General features: G+C 51.4%; 1 protein-coding gene across 9 annotated transcripts in view; it reads left to right on the top strand.

Moving 5' to 3' along the window:
* Positions 1–17,122, top strand: part of LOC135964633 (ATP-dependent 6-phosphofructokinase, platelet type-like) — a 46,310-nt gene extending 29,188 nt beyond the window's left edge. For 2 of the 9 annotated variants that reach the window (XR_012417054.1, XR_012417055.1), the window contains 5 exons: positions 8,935–9,096; positions 10,827–10,888; positions 12,590–12,689; positions 13,789–13,891; positions 14,495–17,122. Coding sequence is in view for 5 of the 9 variants with exons in the window: in XM_065518816.2 (XP_065374888.1) it covers positions 4,359–4,490; positions 8,935–9,096; positions 12,590–12,689; positions 13,789–13,891; positions 14,495–14,582 (585 nt within the window). In the remaining 4 variants the exon portion in view is untranslated. Of the gene's footprint in view, positions 1–1,149; positions 8,535–8,934; positions 9,097–10,826; positions 10,889–12,589; positions 12,690–13,788; positions 13,892–14,494 lie in introns of all 9 variants that reach the window. The other 7 variants (XM_065518816.2, XM_065518817.2, XM_074000283.1 and 4 more) reach the window with 5 other exon arrangements.
* Positions 17,123–21,981: the final 4,859 nt, after the last annotated feature.

The raw sequence follows: 21,981 nt of genomic DNA, 5'->3' as shown, positions 1-21,981 counted from the left end.
AGGCACGTGCCGCCATTTCCGGCTACAAGAAATACACGCCTACCCCACGTTTGTGTGTCACACTTGGTGATTCACGTGAGAGTCTGAAGATCCGTACCTAATGCAGGAAGTATTTCATTTTTTAAAAATTTGATGTCTAAAATTTTTCACTAATTCTCAAGTTTTCATTTTTCTTGTGCGACTTAGTTCTCACGAATATTTTTCAAAGTTTTCTATTTTGTTTTTGTTTTTTGTAAACCCTTGGCATGAAACTTATTTCTAGCGCTGGTAAATAAAAAAAACAAGCTTTTAACATACAGCTCATATGGTAAGTAATGCTTAGCAGTCGTTTCTTGCTTTTCTGAGCGTCTTAAACTTTCTTCACTTCCTTTGTGAAGGAAACCTGTCCAGGTTTTCCCGTGTTCACTGGCTTTGGGGGCAACGTTCACCTTATTTTTGGCAGTCACTAATCTCTGACCTAGATGTTGCTTCTGCTCTGCTCTGCTGGTGATGGGCGTCACGGCTTTGCTGCTGCAGGGCTGGCCTGGCTCTGGGCTTACCTTCGTGCTGGGAATGTGAACATGAGTGTGTTTCACAGAGAGGATTCCAGCATGGCTTTCACTGCTCTTTCACCTGCTTTAGCTGGATTTTTGGGTCTGTGAAAGTTGGGTGTGCAATGGGAGGGATTGAAGCTTCTTTTTTCCCTAATTGTTACCTAATTGGAACTTACCCAGAGGGAATGGGTGGAGAATTTGAGAGCAGTCACTGCAGTTAGATGAGCATCTGAAGATGTGGGACAAAGCTGGTGTTGATCACCCTGTGACTTTTTTATTTTCAAGTTTCCACACAAAGCATAGATCCTTGTGGTGTGTGATGTACACTTTCAGGCAGGAAGAAAATCTCTCTTTAATTCCAGGGTCCTCCGCTATAAATAACTTTTTTTTCCAGATTGTAAATATGTAACAAACGTGTAGGGTCAAAATTTGAAAACCAAAATACGTGAGGCAAACACCCCGCAAATGATCAGTTCCACCCGCTTTGACTTCCCTTGGAGGGACTGTGTGATTTATTATGCGATTGTTTTAAATTCAGTTTTTCATTCATTCCAGTTTCTCAAAGCTAGGTTAAACAATTTCATTTTCTTTTCTTTTTTTTTTTTTTTTTTGACAGGGCCTCTGTTTCCCGGGCTGGAGCGCAGTGGTGCAATCACGATTGACTGCAGCCTCGACCTCCCAGGCTTAGGCGATCCTCCCACCTCAGCTTCCTGAGTAGCTGGGACTACACGTGCTTGCCACCGTGCGTGGCTAATTTTTTGTATTTCTACAGAGACGAGGTCTCCCTGTGTTGCCCAGGCTAGTCTCAAACTTCTGGGCTCAAGCAGTCTCCCCGTCTTGGCCTCTCAAAGCCACAGGGGTTATAGGGATGAGCCACCGTGCTGGGCCTTAAGTTAACGGATTACAATAGAGAAAGAACTGGAGTGTGTAGTTCGTTGAGCCTCCCGTTGGCCAGGCACAGCCACCTTGGTAAGTGTATGTGTGTGTCCTCATTGCCCTTCTGATCCCGAGCTCCGAGGAATGAGGCTGTCTTGGGAGTGCCGTGGTTCTAGCCTCGTGATGGGTGAGTGACGCCGGCTGATTGAGGTCACCCTGGCGAATGCTGCAGCTGCTCGGGAGGCGGGGCAGGGACGAGAAAGCCGCTGAGGATCCCTCTGTGGACCCCTGAAGGGAGAGGGGTCGAGATGTGAACATGGCAGCTGTTTTCTCCAGAGCCCTGTTTACTGATGGCCAAACAGGGTGAATCCTGAGAAGGTTTGGATTTGGGTCTGAACTGGGCTCGCCTGGCTGTAGAACACAGGAGCTGGTGGCGAACTCAGGAAATGAGGGCGTGAGGTGACTTGACGTGGATGGCTCCGGGTCCCTCCAGCCACTGTCCTGAAGCCGTCGGAGCCTGAGGATGTGTGGGAGTGAGCGTCTCTTTCCTGTCTGGCCAACACCCTCTGTGACCCATGACTCATGGCCCGGCCCTGGGCAGCATTTATGTTTGAGGTCTGTGGATGGCTCCAGTTGTTCAGTAAATTTGGTGATTCTCATTGGGGTGATTGTGCCCCAGGGAATGTTTGCGCCATCCAGGGAGGTTTCTGGTTAGAACTGGGAGAAGGGATGCTCCCAGCACCTGGGACTGGGGACAAGGGACGCTGCAAAAAGTCACTCTAAGCACAGGGCGGGCTCCATAGCAGGAGTCTGGCTCAGGACGTGGCCATGTTGTGCTTCAGAAGCCCTGGGCGGATCTGATGTGGTGAAGTCGTCATCGTCACTCGTGATTTCCTTCTTGCCAGCATTGATGCTTAGCTGACGCCATAGCCCCTCAGAATCTATGCGGCGCTGGTGAGTGGGTCTTTCTGGCAAAACAGAATGAATGAAATACCTCAGAGCAGGTGTTACACATTCTCAGGATATGGCTGCAGGGAGTTTCGGTTGGACTCCTTTCACTCCTTAGTGCTGGCTGGTGCATTACTCTGTCCTGTAAGCTTGATCAGGTCACATCAGAAACAGTAGGTGCGTGCCACGCTGCTGTCAGGTTTCGCGAAGGTGGCGGTGACTACAGCCTTGTGAGTAATTCCTTGTCATAGTGGCCCCACTAAGGACCCAGGGGCCCGGCTGTGTTTGGTCTTGAGAGCTTTATGCTTTTCTGGGCAGGGTCTCTCCCCATCTTGAAGTCTTCCCTCCCCTTTTTTGGAGACTAAAGGAAGGAAAAGAGGAGCGACAGGGAAGAGGGGAGAGAGGATTTGCAGCAATGTGGCCATTCCCACAGATTTCAAGGCAGAGTTAAGGAGCCGAGACACCCCCACCTGCCCTCTTGTGTGCCTCAGGGCCCTCCTGGCCCCAGGTCACCCACACCCTCTGGCTTCCAGCGAGAGCTTCTTGGAGAAGCAGCCAGCTCCCCGCGGCCAGTCTTGGTTAGTCCTGGGCTAGAGTATTCCACAGTAAAGGAGTGACATCACCTGTCTGAAGAGCATAAGGAGCCCCCCACGTGGTGGTGCTGACAGGGCCACATCCTGGGCACCAGGCCAGCCAATATCCCCAGATGAGTGTTTCTGGCTTGGAAGCAGGCTGGCATTTGGATTGAAGTCCTGCAAAAACTGCCATGGCCAGAGCCTGCAAGGCAGAGCCTGTACAGAGCAGCCCAAGAGCTGGGCATGTGCTGGGTCTGGGTGGACGTGGAGTACATGCCATGGGGCACGGGGGCCCCTGCTCACAGCTCACCTCGTGGTCACCCAGCACTGACCCACCCATCTTACCCTGCTACCCACCATGCTGTGAACTCACCTGCCACGGATCTGCACCCACTGTCCGAAGCCCTCGGCCCACACGGGCTCCTGGCCTTGGGATGCTTTGGGTTGCACCAGGGCTGCAGAGCCTGGCTCTCTCACTGTCCAACTCTCCTGGGGAGATGTGGGCCCCGCCTTGCATCCCAACAGTAGCATTTCTGCAGCAGACGTGGGGATATTCACAGTAAGAGGGACACGTCCAAGTCCATAAATAGTTGATTTTGCCACCAAGTGGATGACAAAAACACCTTGCTGTGTGGGGCCGCTTGGAGCTGGGAACAGTGGGCGTGTGGACCTGTCCTGCTGTTACCTTGGTTAACACCCTGAGGTGGAGCCTGAAAAAGCCCGGTGTACACGGGCTCAAGAACCGCTCTCCTTTCTGACACCAGAGCCCATTTCCCAGTGGAACCTCAGAGCAGCAACTCAGGTTCTTGCTCGCCTGTGTGGCTTTGCGTGTGACTTCCAGCCGGAGAGCAGAGATGTGGCATGGGGCTGAGTGTGGCCCACCGGTAATCCAGCTGCTGGCCTCCTTCCCTGCCTGCGCGTGGAGGCTGCCTCTGCACGATGAAGGCAGTCACTTAGTGTGGTCCTTACAGCTGTGTGCCCCATCCCACTGATCGTGGACTGCCTACAGAAAGCTACAGGGACTGGCTTTGCCTTCAAATGTCCTGACTGCCCTGGCCTCGCTTACCCACGATGAGATGCCGAGAGCTGAGCTGTCCCGCTCGTGACTAACTTGCCGCTGCCTGCAAGCTGCTCTGTTGCCGGCCTCACACCCACCCTGCTGTGCTGCCTGCACGCCTCCCCTTTCAAGAGGACCTGGGCTGTGCCCAGGCAGTCCCCTGTGTTGCTAAGGCCTGTCCTGCTCCCACATGGCCTCCAGAGCTCCCCTTGGTCCCCTGACCCACATGAACCGGCTTCCCCTGATGACTCAGGTCCCTGCTGTCCCTTCCTGGACCTCAGTGGAGGCCCTGGGGCTGGCATGTGAGCACCCAGCACCCCCGCTAACTGCTTGGCCCTGCTGCTTCAGGCTTACAAGAGCACGTGCGACATGGCTGAGGCGCAAGGCCACCACCGGGAGCTTTGCATCCCCCTGTGTGTGGTGCCGGCCACGATTAACAACAATGTCCCAGGCACAGAAATAAGCCTGGGCACCGACACTGGCCTGACTGCTGTTGTCCAGGTAAGAGAACCCCGTTTCCTCCCATTGCTTTCTTTATTTTATTTTAGCAATTTGTTTCTTCTGTGCTAAGAATGAGCCAGATTTATTATTACTCTTCCCCCCCCCCCCTTTGTTAGCTTGGCTTTATGTCAGTCACACTGGCCAGAACAGGGTAAATTTTTTAGCTTCTCTGCCTTAGGGAGAACCTGTCTTTATTGATTAAAAGTGAGATGATATATCCAGTCCTTGGGGTTGTGTTTCTATCCCACCTAGACTAGGGGAGTTTTGAGCACCATTTCTCTGGAGCCGGCCTCTCCCGCCTGCGTTGAGTAGCGAGGCTGCAGGGCCAGCTGTGGGAACCTGCAGGAAGGGGTTTGAGTGCCTGGTACGTACGAGCTCTGGGACAGAGCTGTGCCCACTGGGGGCCGCTGCCTGGAACCACAGCCTTCCTGGTGAGATGAGAGGATCTTTAAAGAGCCGAGATCATGCCCTCCTGGGCAGGCAGTTTCACCAACATGTGCTTTGGGAGGAGTGGATTCTGCCGGTCATGGGCGTGGTGCTGACACCCGCATGGTGGCCCCTCCGGTCCCTGATAAGCTGACCCACCTCTATGGTCATGAGCTGGACATGAGGACCTGTGGGAGTTCCACAGGCCTTTGCTGCAGAGAGGGTCCTCACTCGGCTGCAGACAGGACAGTGGCCACCTTGGCATGTGGGGTCATGTCAGTGGATTGGCCGCCGGGTGTCTCCTGGAGAGCAGCCGCTGGCCTTTAGCTTCGATGTTCACGTCTGAACCAGCTCCGGAGTTTGCGGTGGAAACTCCCAGCCCTGTTTGGAGACTCCTTAGTTCAGCTTGGCACAGAACCTCGGAAAACAGCAGTTCTGTTCCGGGTTCTTCCTTCAGAACTGAGTTCCAGTGCAGGGAAGGGAGCGGAGGGGTCGTGAGGTCGGCTGCAGCCTCCTGTGCCTCCCACTCGAGTTGAGGGCCATCTCTCTCCTGGGCTTCTCCCTGTCGCCTTCCCTGGTGCTGTGCTGGCCTCGCAGAGGCTGGCCTTGGCTCGTTCCCTGGACTTTCTTGGGCCCCCGCGCTTGACCCCTGTTCACTGAATGCCATTAGGGTCCAGCTATCGCTGGCTTCGCTCTCCTTTAGCACCTTGTAGATGTCCACATATGCTTCCACCCTCGCACCCGGCACGCAGCGCAGCACTACCCCGGCCAGCGGCTGTGCTTTGCTGCAGGTCCCTTGCTGTAGCAGGGATGGGAGCCCCAACCCCTGCCCCGTCTGGCCACCGACTTCAGCAGAGGCTCGGCTGCCGTGAAGGATACCAGTCATGGGAAAACTGGCCTCCCTGCAGATTCACAGAGCAAGGTGGTTCTCACAGAGAAGTCAGTGGCTTTTTTCTACCTTAACACTGTAGCAAACGCCACCTTATCTTTCACCACCAATTGATATTTCTTAACACCCATGGAGCAAAGTGCTGGTGATGTTTGAACTGTAGCCTGGGGCTCTCGCTCCCATGGGACTCCTTGGGGAATTTCCTAGCAGGATCGTGTGTGTGCCCTTGCAGGGGGTTGTGTCTGCTGGGCACATCCCATTGTGTGGCAAGAATGGCTGAGGTCACAGGCTCTGCCTGACGAGTGCCACTCACAACTGCTGTCCACGCAGGGCCACGCTTGGGATTGGCCGCCTTCTTGTCAGTGCTACTTTGACTAATTGCCTGAGGCACGGCCGGAGTGACTTGCTATTTTTAGAAGCTAATTCAGGCTTCAGATGCCATCTAGGTAATGAGGAGAGTGTTCAGGAAAGCTGTATCTAAGCTCCAGCAACGGCAGACTCTTCCGTCCCAGCTGTCACTGCATTTACACTCAGAGGAGCACACGGTTGGGGGCATGGCTCAGCTGTCAGGGCTCCACTGTTCCACACACCCACAGCTGCAGCCTGGCGGGACCAGAACTCAGACACGTTTGGGCACAAATCAGCCTCTTGGGAGAGCTGCTTTGCCTGCAGAATTCTTTTGCCATTAAGCAGCTGTCATTCTTTGAATGAGTGACAGTAATTCCCCACCTCAGGGTGGGCTGTGGGGGAGATTCAGTTGGAAAAATAACCCATGAGGCTTTGTGCCTCTGGAGGTCCTGATGCCCCACCCACATTTTCCTTCCCATGCCCGGGATGCTCTAAGACAAAGGGCAAATCTGAAAGCCTTACTGCATCTTAAGTCTTAGATCACAATGAGAGAGAGACCCAGTACAGGTGGAAAAGTGAAACCCTCAGAATTCTGCACTGGCCCTTCAAGAAGGCAGTTACAGGTTCTTTGGACCCTTGACGGGTTTCTGTCCTCTGTCCTTCCTAAGCACAAAGACGGGAATTCTTCCCATTGCCTGTTTCTCCCCCCATCTCGGCTTCTACACAATGCAAAGTGGCCCTCTAACTAGAGCCCGTGTTCAGTTTTGAATACATCAACCAATTATTTTGGGAGGAAAAGAATCTTCCAGAGAAACGAAGTATAGGTTGGAATGGTTTAATCAAGCCTGTGTTTATTCAACAAAGTGTGCTTTGAAATTTCATTCGAAGTACTCAAGTGAAAATTTCCCGTGGGTGTTAAACTTTAGTGAACAGACTCTCATGTGGCTCCTAGTCTCAAGCCCACACCCCCACTTCATCCTTTTACTCTTGGGTGAGTCCCACGGAGGCCGGTTAGGGAATCCTGCAGGATCAGCCCTTGACCCAGATGGACGGACGGATGGCTGGATAGACGGACAGCTGGCTGGCTGGCTGGGGAATACTGTGCTTGTGTCATTCAGAGACAAGCATTTCTTGAGCGCCTTCTGTGGGGGGCTCGGCCGGGTCCTGCTGATGGTGCAGTGGTGTAAGCCCAGCCCACAGTTCCTGCCCTCATGGAATGTGCAGCCTAGTGAGGACTGCAAGTCACATAACCACGAGGTAACTGCAGGGAGAGACACCGGGGTGATTTCTATGAAGAGAGGACATGGGGTGCCCCGAGAGCCCCTGACAGAGGGAACTTTGTGGTCCTAGAAACCAGGTGATGTTTTCCTAAGGAAATGGCATTTCCCTCTGGGTCAGAGCTGAGGAAGGTGCCTGTGTGTGTCCCGTGGCCGCTGTGACCCTGACCACACACCTGGGGCTGGAAAATAATCATCACTCTCCCACAGTTCTGGAGGGCGGGAGCCATGGGCTGAGGCCAGAGTGTGTGCTCCAGGAGAGTCCCTCGTGGCCCATTCAGGTGCCCAGAGCCCCGGGCCTTGCACGCCTTGTTCCCTGGCACCGCCTCCTCCCATGTGGGTGTGCAGCATCCTACTCCAGGGCCTCTGCACCCCTCATCTGCCGATGCAGGTGGTGGCACTTAGGGCCCACCTGGGTAGTCCTCAGGATTCACCTTTATCACCGCATGAGGGAACATTCCCAGGTTCCAGGCATTAGGACCGGGATTCCTTTGGGGGCTGCTCTCCCGCCCACCACTGTGCCTGAATGTGATGCACATAGCGGCCAGCATATGCAGAGGCCCCAGGAGGACCTGGGGTGGCTGGAGCTAGAGCGGACCTGGTGTCAGAAGTGGGCGGGGCCAGGGATTCCAGAGAAAGGCTTAACGTGTACTTGAAGTGAGCAAAGGGTTTTGAATGAACCAAGAACTGGATCAGATTTATGCTTTTTATATAGATGGGTCTCCAGTCTGTGTGAACAGATTGGAGGGGGCCAGGGTGGGAGCTGAGGCCCAGGCAGAGGCTTTGCAGAGTGCCAGAAGAGGGCGCTGTAGCCCGGACTGAAGTGTGGGTGGGAAGGCAGCAGATGCATTTCTCTGCTGTTTTTCTCCCTGCTGAGCTTGGGTCCTCGTGGAGGGCGGATGGCAGACATTTCACTCTGGGACCTCATGCCTATGCATCCGAAAGACCCCCAGGCGCCTGGGTGTAAGAACCATCATCTGCCTTGGAGTAGAGTTTCTATAAATGTAACATTCACCGATGGATGGAAGACGGCCACAACTCTAAAATCACGCTTTTCAGAAGAAAATAGAAGAGCACAGCTGTTCCCATGGACAAAGCTGGCAGGTGACAGCCCCGTAACTTCTCAGCTCACACCTAACAGTGTCCGCGTCTGGTGAAAGCTGCTTCAGCAGGGACAGTCGAAGAGCAGCATGGAGTGAGCTGGCTTGTGGGGTCGTCTTTTCAGGCTCCTCCTATGGGGCCTGGGAGAAGGGAGCGGCAGATGGCCAGGTCCCCACCACAGGTCATCGAGGTCACCTCCAGGTGGCTGGTGGGGGGGGGGAGGCATGTTCACATCCACTCCGAGGCACATCCCGGCTGCTGCACACCCTTCACCCCTGTGCGATGCTGGGACCGCATGCTCAGGTGCGGTGTGGGGCCTTGCTGCACTCACTGGTAGGGGAGCTCTGGGATGGTGGGTGCACCCTGGCCCTGGGCTGGAGTGACTGATCTCTTCTCTGACCAGACCTGCGACCGCATCAAGCAGTCCGCCAGCAGAACCAAGCGGCGCGTGTTCATCAAGACCATGGGCGGCTACTGTGGCTACCTGGCCAACATGGGGGGGATCGCGGCCGGAGCCGATGCCGCATACATTTTCGAAGAGCCCTTCGACATTGAGGATCTGCAGGTATGTGACGGGGCTGGCCTCAGGGGACCGTCCCCTTGGGATCCTCTCGGTGCTGCGGAGCAAATCATCGTGTCTAGGGTGGTTTGCTTTTCGAGGGGGCATGCAGACGGAGGTGCTACCGAACACGCCACGCTTGATGCCCTTTGCATCGACCAGGTGCCTCTCCCGAGTGTCAGGTGATGGCGGACGTGCCTGGTTGAGGACACCTTCTAGTCTCTTGTGTGAAACACAAGCTTGTTTTTTTGATGTAGTCTGTTGTGTAATGTTTTCTCCCTTCTGTCACAAACGATTTGAGTGCCTCCACTGACAGTCACCACCCACGTCTGCGACTGGCTCTGGAGCTGGCTGCAGCTTCTTTTAAGTCTTGAGGCCTTTGGTGCTGCATCTGCCTCTAAACTGACACAGACACGGCCGTGGTTTCTTGGCATCTGTGGCTCTTTTAGGGAAGGGTGTCGCCGACCCCGGGGTCTGCCCTTGCTTCGACGGCACAGCAGAATCCAGGCCTGGACCCTGCAGTGTTCAAAGTTGCTAAACTCCATGCAGGAGGACAGGCCTTGGCAGATAAAATGCAACTGAACAATTGTCTTTAGTTAGTTATATAAATAAATATATGTTACATATTGCTCTGTCACCCAGGCTGGAGTGCAGTGGCACGATCTTGGCTCACTGCAACCTCCGACTCCCAGGTTCAAGCCATTCTCCTGCCTCAGCCTCCCGAGTAGTTGGGATTACAGGTGCATGCCACCATGCCCACCTAATTTTTGTATTTTTAATAGAGATGGGGTTTCACCATGTTGGTCAGGCTGGTCTTGAACTCCTGACCTCGTGATCTGCCCACCTTGGCCTTCCAAAGTGCTGGGATTATAGGCGTGAGCCATCGTGCCCGGCACCGTTGTCTTTTAAAAAGTTAGGATATTACTTGTTTCTGAGCCAAATAGATCAAGTAAAAAGGGCCTTGGTGTTGTCACTAATTATGTGACATGTGAATCATGAATTTCTTCACTGTGTCAAAGTGACTACTTGTGGAGTCGTTCACTGCATTGTGATGTTTCTGTCAGCAGTGGGTCCCATAAGATGATAATGGAGCTGCCCCAAACAGGTGTACTGTTTTTTTAATCTTTTATAAAATTTATATATATATATATATATATATATATATTTTTTTTTTTTTTTTTTTTTTTTGAGACGAAGTCTTGCTCTGTAGCCCAGGCTGGAGTGCAGTGGCCGGATCTCAGCTCACTGCAAGCTCTGCCTCCCGGGTTCACGCCATTCTTCTGCCTCAGCCTCCCGAGTAGCTGGGACTATAGGCGCCCGCCATCTCGCCCGGCTAGTTTTTTGTATTTTTTAGTAGAGATGGGGTTTTGCTCTTTTCTGCTGAGAGCGCCGAGTAGAACATTGTCATGAAAATAAATAAGGAGCAATAGAGCCGTGAATGAGCGCTAGGCCAATCACGGAATTATCGTCTTCAGAGGGACCCTGTTGATTCTGGAAGGCGTTTCTAGTGGCTGCCATGAGGGCTGCTCACCGTGCCCTGCGCTCAGCATTCATCGCTGCAGACGTGCTCTCCCCGCCTGGGGGAGGCTCCCCGAGACCTGAGCCGTGAGAGCTTGCAACCTCCTTGGCCACACTCACCGCCACACTTGGTTGGCACTTCCCGCCCTGCAGGGCCTGGCACACAGTGGGTGCTTAGCATAAGTTTATTGTCTGATTAACAAAATACTCTTTTCCAGTCCACTGTGGAGCACCTGACGGAGAAAATAAAGACCACCATCCATAGGGGCCTTGTGCTCAGGTGAGTGAGAGACCAGGGCTGATCTTACGGTCACTGTCACACCGCGGTTCTTAGGTTCTGGTGACTTTGGGCTGGATGAGTGGTCATTTCTTTGCCGCTGGAGTGCACTACACACTGGGCATATGCAGAAGAGAGTTGTGGTGCGTTGCTCTAAAGACTTTCTTGCATTTAGACAACTAAAACTTTTGCTTTATAGTCTTACTCTATTAGATATCTCGCAATCATTTCTCTAACACCTGATGTTTATGAAGGAAGAAGGAAATACAGTCATCCCTCTTAGCCTCAGGGAATGTGTCCCAAGACTCCAGTGGGTACCTGGACCTGGGGATAGTACCCGCCCCCTGTATACATGAGGGGGTGGGTGCTGATAACCATCTGATAACCAAGGCGGCTACTGAGTGACTCAGGGGCAGGAGGCACAGACAGCATGGAGACTTTAGGGCACAGGGATGATTCACGTTCTGGGTGGGACAGCAAGACAGCACAAGATTTCATGACTCCCTGTTAGCCGGGCTTAGGTGAAATCGACATCCTGGGTCGGTTTGTTGTGTCGCATATGTTGTCACTATACAACAAAATAATCTGGAGTATACGCATACTCCCAGTTAGCTGGGAGACTTTTTTTTTTTGAGACAGTCTTGCTCTGTTGCCCAGGCTGGAGTGCAGTGGTGCAATCCTGGCTCACTGCAACCTCCACCTTCCAGGTTCAAGAGATTCTCCTGCCTCAGCCTTCCGAGTAGATGGGTGTACAGGCGCCCACTACAACGCCCAACCAATTTTTGTATGTTCAGTAGAGATGGAGTTTCACCACGTTGGCCAGGCTGGTCTCAAACTCCTGACCTCAGGTGATTCGCCCACCTTAGCCTCCCAGCATGCCAGGATTACAGGCGTGATCCCCACCGTGCCCAGCCAAAACATCTAAACTTTTAAGTCATGCCAAACAGCAGCAGCTTTAGGCTTCTTTTGTTGGTGCGGTTTGAGTAATGGGGATTTTAAGGGAACTGTCAGCTTTCATGAAAACAGTGACACCCCCATCACTTGGAAATGCTTATTCAAACTAAACATGGCATCAGGTTAAAAACTGGAGCGTCCTAAGATTTAAAAAGGATTATCAGACATGTAAGATACTTGACACTCACCCTCAAATCAGAATGACCTGGAATAAGCTGCATGCGGGCACACGCATGTTATGAGTTGAGCCTGGGACACAGCGGTCCAGGATTCCTAACTCCCACGCACTCCTCCTTCACCACCTCCTATTCTTTATACTTTTAAACCAGAGCCCGTGAACTTATTTCAGAGAGCTCATGAATCGCCTGAAATGATGAAATAGTAGGCGTCTGTGTGACTTTGTCAAAGAATCCACAACGGTTATCAGATTCTTAAAGCTGTGACCCATCCCCACCCCAGATGAGTTTACGAAATCTTGATTTAAGATTTTAAAATATTGGAGATGGTTAGTTGACTCGTTCCATTTATTAAAACCCTTCTCTTACTGGGCAGGGGGGAACACTTGATACTTTTGCTTAACAGGCTGAGTTCAGGCTACAGGAATCACAGATTTTGTTTTGTTCTGTTCCAGCTATCCCTAAAGACTTAGAAACAAAAACATGAATTCTGTGAAACAGAAATCATCATTTCTATTTCACAGCAAAGTGTTACTGTATAACTGATATTTCATATGACTCTAACCACCAACAGGGTGGGGCACCTTCTCCATTTGATAGAAACTTTGGAACCAAAATCTCTGCCAGAGCTATGGAGTGGATCACTGCAAAACTCAAGGAGGCCCAGGGCAGAGGTAAGGGGTCCGGGGAGGGAGGCCATCTGCCTTGGTGAAAATGCTGTCCTATCGGGGAGAAGTAGGCTGCTGGTTCCTTCTTCAGTTCAGTACCGAGCTGCGTGTGATGTTCTAACTCCTGCTGGTCTCTGAGCATTGCTATTTAACCAATCTTGGATTCCTGGGTGTGCATGACATGTTCTCTTTTATCACTGCTAGATTCAACCTGAAGTTCTTTTGTGCAGGCTTTTTGCTCTGGAAATCCTGAGCATCAGCCCACAGTTTCCCTCACAGTTGAAGTGGGGTCTTCTATTTCTTGGATGTTTGGTAGGACAACCTCCTTGTGACCCCATCCATCAGAACTTCCAGTTTTGAGGAAGATTTGGCTGCTGAATGAATTGTTCGTGTTTGTAGAACTATGCATGTTTTTCCTTAAATCCGTTTTGTAACTTACATATTCTAACAATCTTTAGATAAGCTGAAAAGTTTTAGAAAACATGACACATTACTCTTGTTAATGGTTCCAACGTGGCTGGTCCCTACTCATTCCTGAGTGGTTATTTGTGCCAGCATCTTTCTCACCCCCACCCCCCTCAGCTTTCTTCAGTCATACCAGACGTGTGCTTTTATTAGGGCAAACCATTATCACTGCCAATGTCCGAGTTAGAAGAATGACAGTCTACAAAAAACAGTGATGTGAATAGTTTCAATCGGTTTGTCTTTTTGAAGAACTGACTGATTCTTTCTACATCCATTTTCTCTTGCTAATTTAGCTACGGATGCTTCTCGTGCCTCAGTGTGTGTATATGTGAGCATCAATTTCTTATTAGTGTTTTGCCATAATTTAAGGTAATTTCCTTATTCCACTATTTAGTGAAAAATTCTCTCCACTGAGAGAAAAAACAAAAGCTGCTTTCCAGGAAGCCATCAGGGTGATCCCACAAGAGCAGAGCTGTGCAAGCCCAGGCCGGGCGCTGGCCACACTGCACAGCTGTTCTCAGCCTCCCCCAGGCTTCCAGGCCAGGTTCAGCACAGTGCCCAGGAATCTCACCCCGTGATTCTGCTCCCCCAGCTGCCCATGGGACAGGGCAGTGTTAATCTGTTTTTAAACCTTTTATAGGAAAAACATTGACCACCGATGATCCCGTTTGTGTGCTGGGAATCAGCAAAAGAAATGTTATTTTTCAACCTGTGGCAGAGCTGAAGAACCAAATGGATTTTGAGTAAGTCGGGGTCTTATTGCCTTAGCAAACCCAGCCAATGTGAGTACAGGACAGGGGAATGGCCATTGCTGTTGCGTTCGGCAACTCATTCAGGGGTTTGAGGAACTAGCTTTTCTGAAGCTCAGTTAAAAAATACTAGGTCTTGGCCAGGCACGGTGGCTCATGCCTAAGATCCCAGCACTTTGGGAGGCCTAGGTGGGTGGATCACTAGGTCAAGAGATTGAGACCAGCCTGGCCCACATGGTGAAACCCCGTCTCTACTAAAAATACAAAAAGTAGCCTGGCGTGGTGGCGCACACCTGGAGTCCCAGCTACTCAGGAAGCTGAGGCAGGAGAAACCGCTTGAACCTGGGAGGCAGAGGTTGCAGTGAGCTGAGATTGCACCACTGCTCTACAGCCTGGTGACAGAGCAACAAACTACCACTAGGTCTTTGGGAAGAATTTTTAGAAATATAAAAACAATGGTTTTGTTTGATCTTGAAATTGGCTTTATCATCTAGTTGATTCAGCCGACCCTACAACCCCCGTGTTTCTGGCAAGACCACTTGCTGTGCTGGCCGTGGCATCTCCCAGCCTCACTGCTGTCCCCCCTTCCCTCCACAGGCACAGGATTCCCAAAGAACGGTGGTGGCTCAAGCTGCGGCCCCTCATGAAGATCCTGGCCAAGTACAAGGCCAGCTACAACGTGTGAGACTCAGGCCAGCTACAGCACGTGCAGCCCTGGAGCCTCTAATCCAGTCCCACCTGCACGTGCCTGCAACCTGGACTCACCGTGGACCATCTGTTTTTGTAATACTTAAGTTATTGATCAGCACTTTATGCAGGTATTGACATTAAAACCTAATCAGTGAGCACCTGTCACCGCCCATGTGCCCCACCAGCTCCAGTGTGTGCTGTCTGTGGACTGTCTCATGCTTTCAGATGTGCGTATTAAACATTTGCCTACAACTCCAAGTAGGGTGGCTACTAAGGGTTTTCTCAGCAGTTTTGTGGGCAAAGATTATCAAAATATTTTTATAGGGATCACTGAACTATGCGCAAGTCATAAAAGGAGAACAAAGCTAGTAGTTTACACAGGACAAGGGGAATGCCATGTTTACTTACTGTTACATATTTGTCACGTGTCAGTTTCCATCCAGAGCAGCAGGCCAGGACCCTGGGCCTGGACCCCAGGCTCCTGCTCTCCTTAGAAAGTAAAAGAGAACACATGAATCTTATCTACTCAGCCTCTTGATTGCAATCCTAGCTGCATGTTAAAACCACCACGGTGGGGGTTTGAAAAATCTGATAGCCAGCTTCTCGTCCAGTCCAAGCCACGGTCCTCACTGGGCCCTAATTTGGAACTCTCCAATGACTCTTGCCAGAGTAGACATGGGTGCTGGGGTGACAGCCCTGCCACCCTCGTGGGCCCCCCTCCTGTAGGGACAGTGTTTCTGCCTCAGTTCTAGACTGCAAGAGACCACAGCTGTACCTCAGAAACGTGGGCGGAGAGCTGTATGGAGGGAGAGGAGACACCAAAAACCAGCTGTTTGGGAAATCGGAGTCCAACGGCCAAGAGCTGGCGTGGAGGCTTTCCTTTCTGGCTCTGTAAAGACGAAGCGAGCACTTACTCACCCCAGCCCCTCTGCTTCTCAGGGACTGCTTCCATTCAGCCGCCCTGTTGAACTTCCGTCTGTTAGGAGGATGCTCCCACAGGGCCTCGGTGTGATCAGTTTCATGAATCAGCACAGGCGGAGGTAGGACACCTTTGTGTGCCTTTTCATTCTACTTCTGCTTTTTAATAAAGGCCCTAAATGCTACTTAAAATAATGACTCAAGCAGAGGTTAAGTCAGAGTTGCCCTTTTAGATTCTTAAATATTCTAGAACTAATGAGGTAAAACTAGCCTTTGTCAGTAGAAAGTAAATTATATGTGGTGCATCTTTGGCACTTTGTGCATAACTATTTCAATGAATGTCTTCCTTGTTGCTCTTAAGACTGACTTGCCAGTCAGTGGCAAAACCTTAAGAATGACATAATGTTCTTGGAAAAAGCAGTAGCATTTCTGACTTTTCATATTCAGCTCTAGAGGCCGATTTTCTCAGGGGCTCCTGCACAGTCGGGCGTGCCAGGGCCACTCATCTGATGATCCAGGATGGGTCCTTGGCGATTTTGGGGTTCTCGGGTCCGAGTATGGCCAGGCCGTGCATGCTCTTCCCAGTGCCGAGAACCCGAGGGGAAGGCAGGCGAGGTCAGCGAGGACTGGCTTCTGCGTCAGTGCCGTTAAGGCCTCCATTCCCAGACACCGTCTCCCCCGCTCCTCACTCACCTATAGCTGACAGTGAAGAGCTGCTCCCTGTGGGCCTGCTTCATCTCATCTGAGAGGCCGTACAAGAAGAGGTCCATTCCTAGAAGACAAACTACAGGCACAGTGGGCTGTGCATTTGTGTCCCGGAGTGAGGCACCCCCTGCGAGGTGGGGAGTAATAGCCACCCCCCTCCCCCCGCCTTGGCTATTAGGAGCCATGGTGGACTCACAGCCTGTTTAGGATATTGTGAGTAGTATCATCTGCCCCTCTGGAAATAATGAACTGAATGGGAAACATCCAGGCCCCGAGACCCACTCAGGAGCAGAAAACGGGGAAGGAGCCTTGAACAGACCCTCGGGAGGGCAGTCAGCAGGAGCCATGGAGGCCACCAGGAGGGAGGAAGGAAGGCAGGAAGGGAGGCCAGAGGTGACGTGGTGGGGAGAGGAGACGTGGCCAGAGGCAACGTGGCCAGGGAAGGAGATACGGCTGGAAGGAAGTGACAAGAGGGGTCTCCAGGCCTCAGACTGTGCCTGATGTATGGATGACATTTTAACTAAGATGTTATATCTAAAGTAGCAATTTAGAACCATTGTGTACATTTAAAGCACGGTACAAATATAGCACATTTCCCAAACCAAAGAACAGTGCGTTGAAGGAAGAAATAGCAGCTCACCAATAAAATAAAAGTGAGTCAAGAAAAAATTCATTTAAGATCAGAAATAGATCCTACAGCTCTTCTAGTCCAATCCCCACCCTAACATGAATGGGGGGAAAAGGGAAGTAGATTCTAGTCAGTCAGAATTAAAGGCAAAACTGATCCACTTTACTTTCTACTTGACAGAAAACAAGAAGCTCATCAAGGAAATCCCTACGAACAGTAGCTTTAGGAGTCCCCAAAATGCAAAATTCACCTTCAAATTAAATCAACTGCTAAGTGTGTATAAAGTTATTGTTTTCATTATTGCCTTCCTCATTCCCAGGGGCTTTTTTAGAGCTTGTTTCCCCCTAATTGCCTCCAACACACCCAGGAAATTTAAACCTCACAAGTAAACCGTGTCTCGATTAACACACAGCGTCCTTTAGGAGCAGACAGTCCATTGCTCTAAGACGTTCTTGTCACCTAAGCACTGAGTACAGCCTGAGAACGCACAACATGCACACACACGAACTCGGACAAACAGGTGAGATGTGGCACATGAGGAAGACGAGAAAAATGAACTTCACTGACACCCCAGATCCATGAAGAAGTGACACACGCAGCCTGCTCGGGTGCCAGTGACTCCTCGAAAACAGCCAAGGGCAGCATTTGGAGAAGCAGCACCGCAGGCCAGGAGGGTCTGGGGGCTTCAGAGGGGAGGGGTGCCCCCGACCAGGTGCTGGGGGCTTCAGGAGGGAAGGGCGCCCCAATCAGGTGCCGGGGCTTCAGACGGGAAGGCGCCCTGACCAGGTCCTGGGGGTGGCAGGACAAGCCCTGGGTCCCCTCGTCACTTTTCACTCCCTACCCCCGAATCTCGCCCTGAAGTTGCAGCAAGTCCAGGTATTCATTTACCCATAAAATTAAGTATCTGTGAGTAACACAAGTCACTAATCCACAGATATCCGAGTCCACAGATATCTCCCAGAGATGCCACCATCCATTCTGGTAGAAGAGCAGCCCAGGGGCCCACACTGCTAGGAAGGGAGACTGTCTTCAGCCTGACGCTGCAGAATTCTCAACACAAAGTCTACCTTCTGGAACCATGCATCTCCTACAGAAGCAACTAGCGGCATACAGGGTTTTTAAAAATCTGTTTTTTCTTAAGACAGTCTCACTCTGTCACCCAGGCTGGAGTGCAGTGGCACAATCTCAGCTCGTTGCAACCTCTGCCTCTGGAGTTCAAGTGATTCTCCTGCCTCGGCCTCCCGAGTAGCTGGGATTACAGGCGCCTGTCACCAGGTCCGGCTCACTTTTTGTATTTTCAGTAGAGACAGGATTTCACCCTGTTGGCCAGGCTGGTCTCGAATGCCTGACCTCATGTGATCCACATGCCTCGACCTCCCAAACTGCTGGGAATACAGGCAAGAGCCACGGTGCTTGGCCCATATAGCTGTTTAAATTTGACTAAAACTAAATGCAATTAGAAGTTCAGTTTCTCATTTGCACTTCAAGCATTCAGTTACCCACAGGCGGCCACGGACCAGAGGCTGGTAGAGATGTCACACTCCACACTGCAGAAGGATCTACGGACGAAGTGGCTCTAAGATCATCTCGGCATCTTTATATCGAAGCTACTGAAGTTTTACTCTGCTTATTATAGACATCAGCATTCTCTCATTTAAAAATGTCAGTGCTATTGCAATGATCAGATCAGTGACTTCCCAGCACCTCTTCTCTTCCTGTACAGATAACTGCAGAGCATCTGCACTCTGCCTCCACACTAAGGGACAGCAGAAGCCTCCGTGTAAAATCGGGGAGAAAAAAAAATGAATCCCTAGTCCCTCTCTCCCTACAATTTTGTGAAGCGTCTCTTAATATTCAGAATAACAGCCGGAGTTACAATAAACAAACATCCCTTGACCAGGAAGCAACAGGGAAGCAAGAAAAGGAAGATGCGAGGACCCTCCATTCCCTCTGGGACCCCAGGCCCAGCCAGGACTGAGAAGGGCAGCACAGCCCGGCAGACCTGCACACCTGATGCAAACCGTGCACATGGCTTCCCTGGGACTCGGTCCCCCACTCTGCCCTCACTGGCCGCTGTGGCTCTGGTAGAGGGAGCTCCCTGAACCCCAACACCCACAGTCAGTTTCCTCCTTGCAGGTCTCAGCTCTGCTGTGACTGCCTCAAGTGCCTCCCTGATGCTTCTCATCATCCGGGTACGGTGCCCCCTCTATCCCATAGCCCTTGCTACCACCCACCCCACCACGAAGCCTGGCACACAGCAGGTGCCTGAGATGCCCCAATGGGCGGGCATGCCAGGGTAGGGCTTGGAGTTCCAAGGGCCATGTCCCGCATACCACCACAAGCACCGCGGAGGCTGTGGAAGGGGTCCAGGCTTCAGGCCTGCACTCAGCTTCTCCCGCCTCCGAGGCCAAGAACCTAGCAAGGGAATGCAGCCGGAAGCAGGATTCCAAACCCCCTTCTTGTTCCTCAAGAGGAAAGGGGCCTCAGGGCAAAACCCCACAAGTGCCTTCCTCCTGCCATGCTGCCTGTCATAGCACCGACACTGTCACAGCAGGGAAACCACTCCTGTGAGGAGAAAACCAAGTACCACAGGAGCCACGTCCACTGGCAGCGTCTGCTGAGCCCAATTAGTGACAACAGCAGCCGGGCCCCCACGCAGCATGCACCGACTCTGACCCGCCTCGCACACCACAAGGTCCTGAAGCTCAGCTTCGACTCATCAGGGGCCTCTTCCAGGAGAGCTCGGCATGTCTACCTTCCCTGGGCTCACAGAAAGCTGAGGGACTCAGCCCCGAGTGTGAACAGAGTCAAGCTCCCACTAGCTGTGCAGACCTCCTTCCCAGCCCTGGCCTGGGAAGGGGCCAAGCAGAAACAGCCATCTTTTGCCCGCACAGGTACAGAATTCAGCCAGCTCTCTCAATGGAGTCATGACAGGTCAACTCCAGGCTCCTCAGGGCTCTGGGGTTCACCTCGGGCCACTGCACCTTTGAAATGTGGCTGCAGACTCCTCTAGGCTGCTCGGTGTCACAGCCCATTTCATTCAGACACTGCAGGCCCCAACCCGTGGTGTCACTACCCAGGACACCCCTGCCGGCATCCTCCGAGATGCTGCTGCAGCTGCTGTGATCTGAGAACAGCCACGTGCAGGCATCAAAGGGAGGGCTTCTCAAGTCTCCGAGAGCAGTGGCTACAGCTTCGGAAGACGTTGCACTGAATCCTCGGTGAGCCTGGCTCGGTCTGCAATCTAAGCCGGGTTGCTGGGGAGATGCACTCTGTTGTAACTGATGGAGGCTGTTGGTGGCAGCTCTACCAAGACCAAGGATGGCAACTAATCTGAGATTTACAATCCATACTTTCTATCTGATGTTTACAAGGAAAGCATCGTGCAAGTTCCAGTAGCAAGAAATTTTCTATAATCTATCACATCAGGATACAGCAGAAATGTAAGTTAATAGGGTCTATGCAGAAGAAGAGATGGGTCTATTTCAGGAAAAGTGCTTGCTGGCTTTTTTAGAAACAGAGTGAAGTCCCTGCCAAGTACAAGGTTGTTTATACTTTTGCTTTGGAAACAGAGGGAAAGTTCTTCCTTATTATTCAAATACATTAACTACATTTAAGTGTTCTGGTAGACTAAGTATTCAATATTCAAAAATAAGTAATTGTTTGGTCTATTTCATTCCTTAAATGTAGCTTTCAAAAACTGAAACACCTGGCCAGGTACGGTGGCTCGCGCCTGTAATCCCAGCACTTTGGGAGGCCGAGGAGGGCAGAACACGAGGTCAGGAGATTGAGACCATCCTGGCCAACATGGTGAAACCCCGTCTCTACTAAAAGCACAAAAAATTAGCTCGGCATAGTGGCGGGCACCTGTAGTCCCAGCTACTCAGGAGGCTGAGGCAGGAGAGTGGAATGAACCCTGGAGGCGGAGGTTACATTGAGCGGAGACAGCACGACTGCATTCCAGCCTGGGTGACAGAGCAACACTCCCGTCTCAAAAAAAAAAAAAAAAAAAAAAAAGTGACAAACACCCCATGTCTGCCCTGGCTCCCACCATCTTCATGGAGTGGACAGAGCTTGGGAAAAGCTCACTGTGGAGGCCCAGAAGGCCGGGCCAGGCCTTTGCTCAGCAGATGAGAGGGTCAGCCACCCTAGGGAAGAAGCCCATATTTGCTATGTTACTGACAATATCCACATAAGTTTCTATTTTGCCTCCCACACAGACCTGGGATCCATATTTGAGCAAGCGGCTCATGCCAATACACCCTCCATGCCATCGTTTTCCTGACCTCCCCAAGAAGAGCTAGGCCAGGCAGCGTCCCCACACAGGCGCTGGGGCCCAGGAAGAGTCGGGTCCTGCCCCCTTCTCCCTCGTCCCTGCACTTGGCTTGCTGTGGAAGCCCAGCAGTGCTGGCTGAACCCACGTTCACCTGGGGCATTCAGGAGAAGCCTCTGCAGAAATCAGCTGGGAAGCAGGGCTGTGTGTGCTGGCAGGTCACTTGAATGGATTTGTGCAACTGAGTTTTCAACACAGGTGCTGCCAACCAAGTCCCTCAAGCCCTTCGTGAGCCTAGAGGCACAGAGCCATTTGCTGCACTCTATCTCTAACCACCCTGCACAGAAGCCCAGTTTATCCAAAGGACCATAAAATTGTGCGTGGAAACACTTGAAGTTTGGCATAATGAATTAAAAGTGAAGTCACCACATCTATTTTCCATTAATCCATGTATTCAAACAAGTGTCTCTTGAGTATGTGCATTGAATACTGTGGAATTAGGATTTAGTCCATGCCCTCAAGAAATATACATCACAGAAGGAAAGGTATAGCTTGTAACTGTAACGGTGGTGAACAGGCAAGAAATAAACATCATAGAAGAAAAGGTACAGCTTGTAACTGTAACAGTGGTGAACAGGACAGAATTTCACAGGCTCATCAGGAACCACCAAGGAGGAAGCGATGATTCATTTCCATCTGCAGTAGATAAATGTTTCCTGGACAAAGTAACTTTTCTACAGTGATATCTGCTCCTTATTGTTTAGATCTTGCTTGATAGGGTATTAAAATTACCACTTTCTATGTGCTGCTTATATAAAATACATCATTGTCAAGGGAGGTTATAAGTTATAAAATAACTTAAATACTTCA

Source organism: Macaca fascicularis, chromosome 8 (genome assembly GCF_037993035.2).
Source record: "Macaca fascicularis isolate 582-1 chromosome 8, T2T-MFA8v1.1".
NCBI lineage: Eukaryota > Metazoa > Chordata > Mammalia > Primates > Cercopithecidae > Macaca > Macaca fascicularis.
This window is presented reverse-complemented; position numbering and strand designations above follow the sequence as displayed.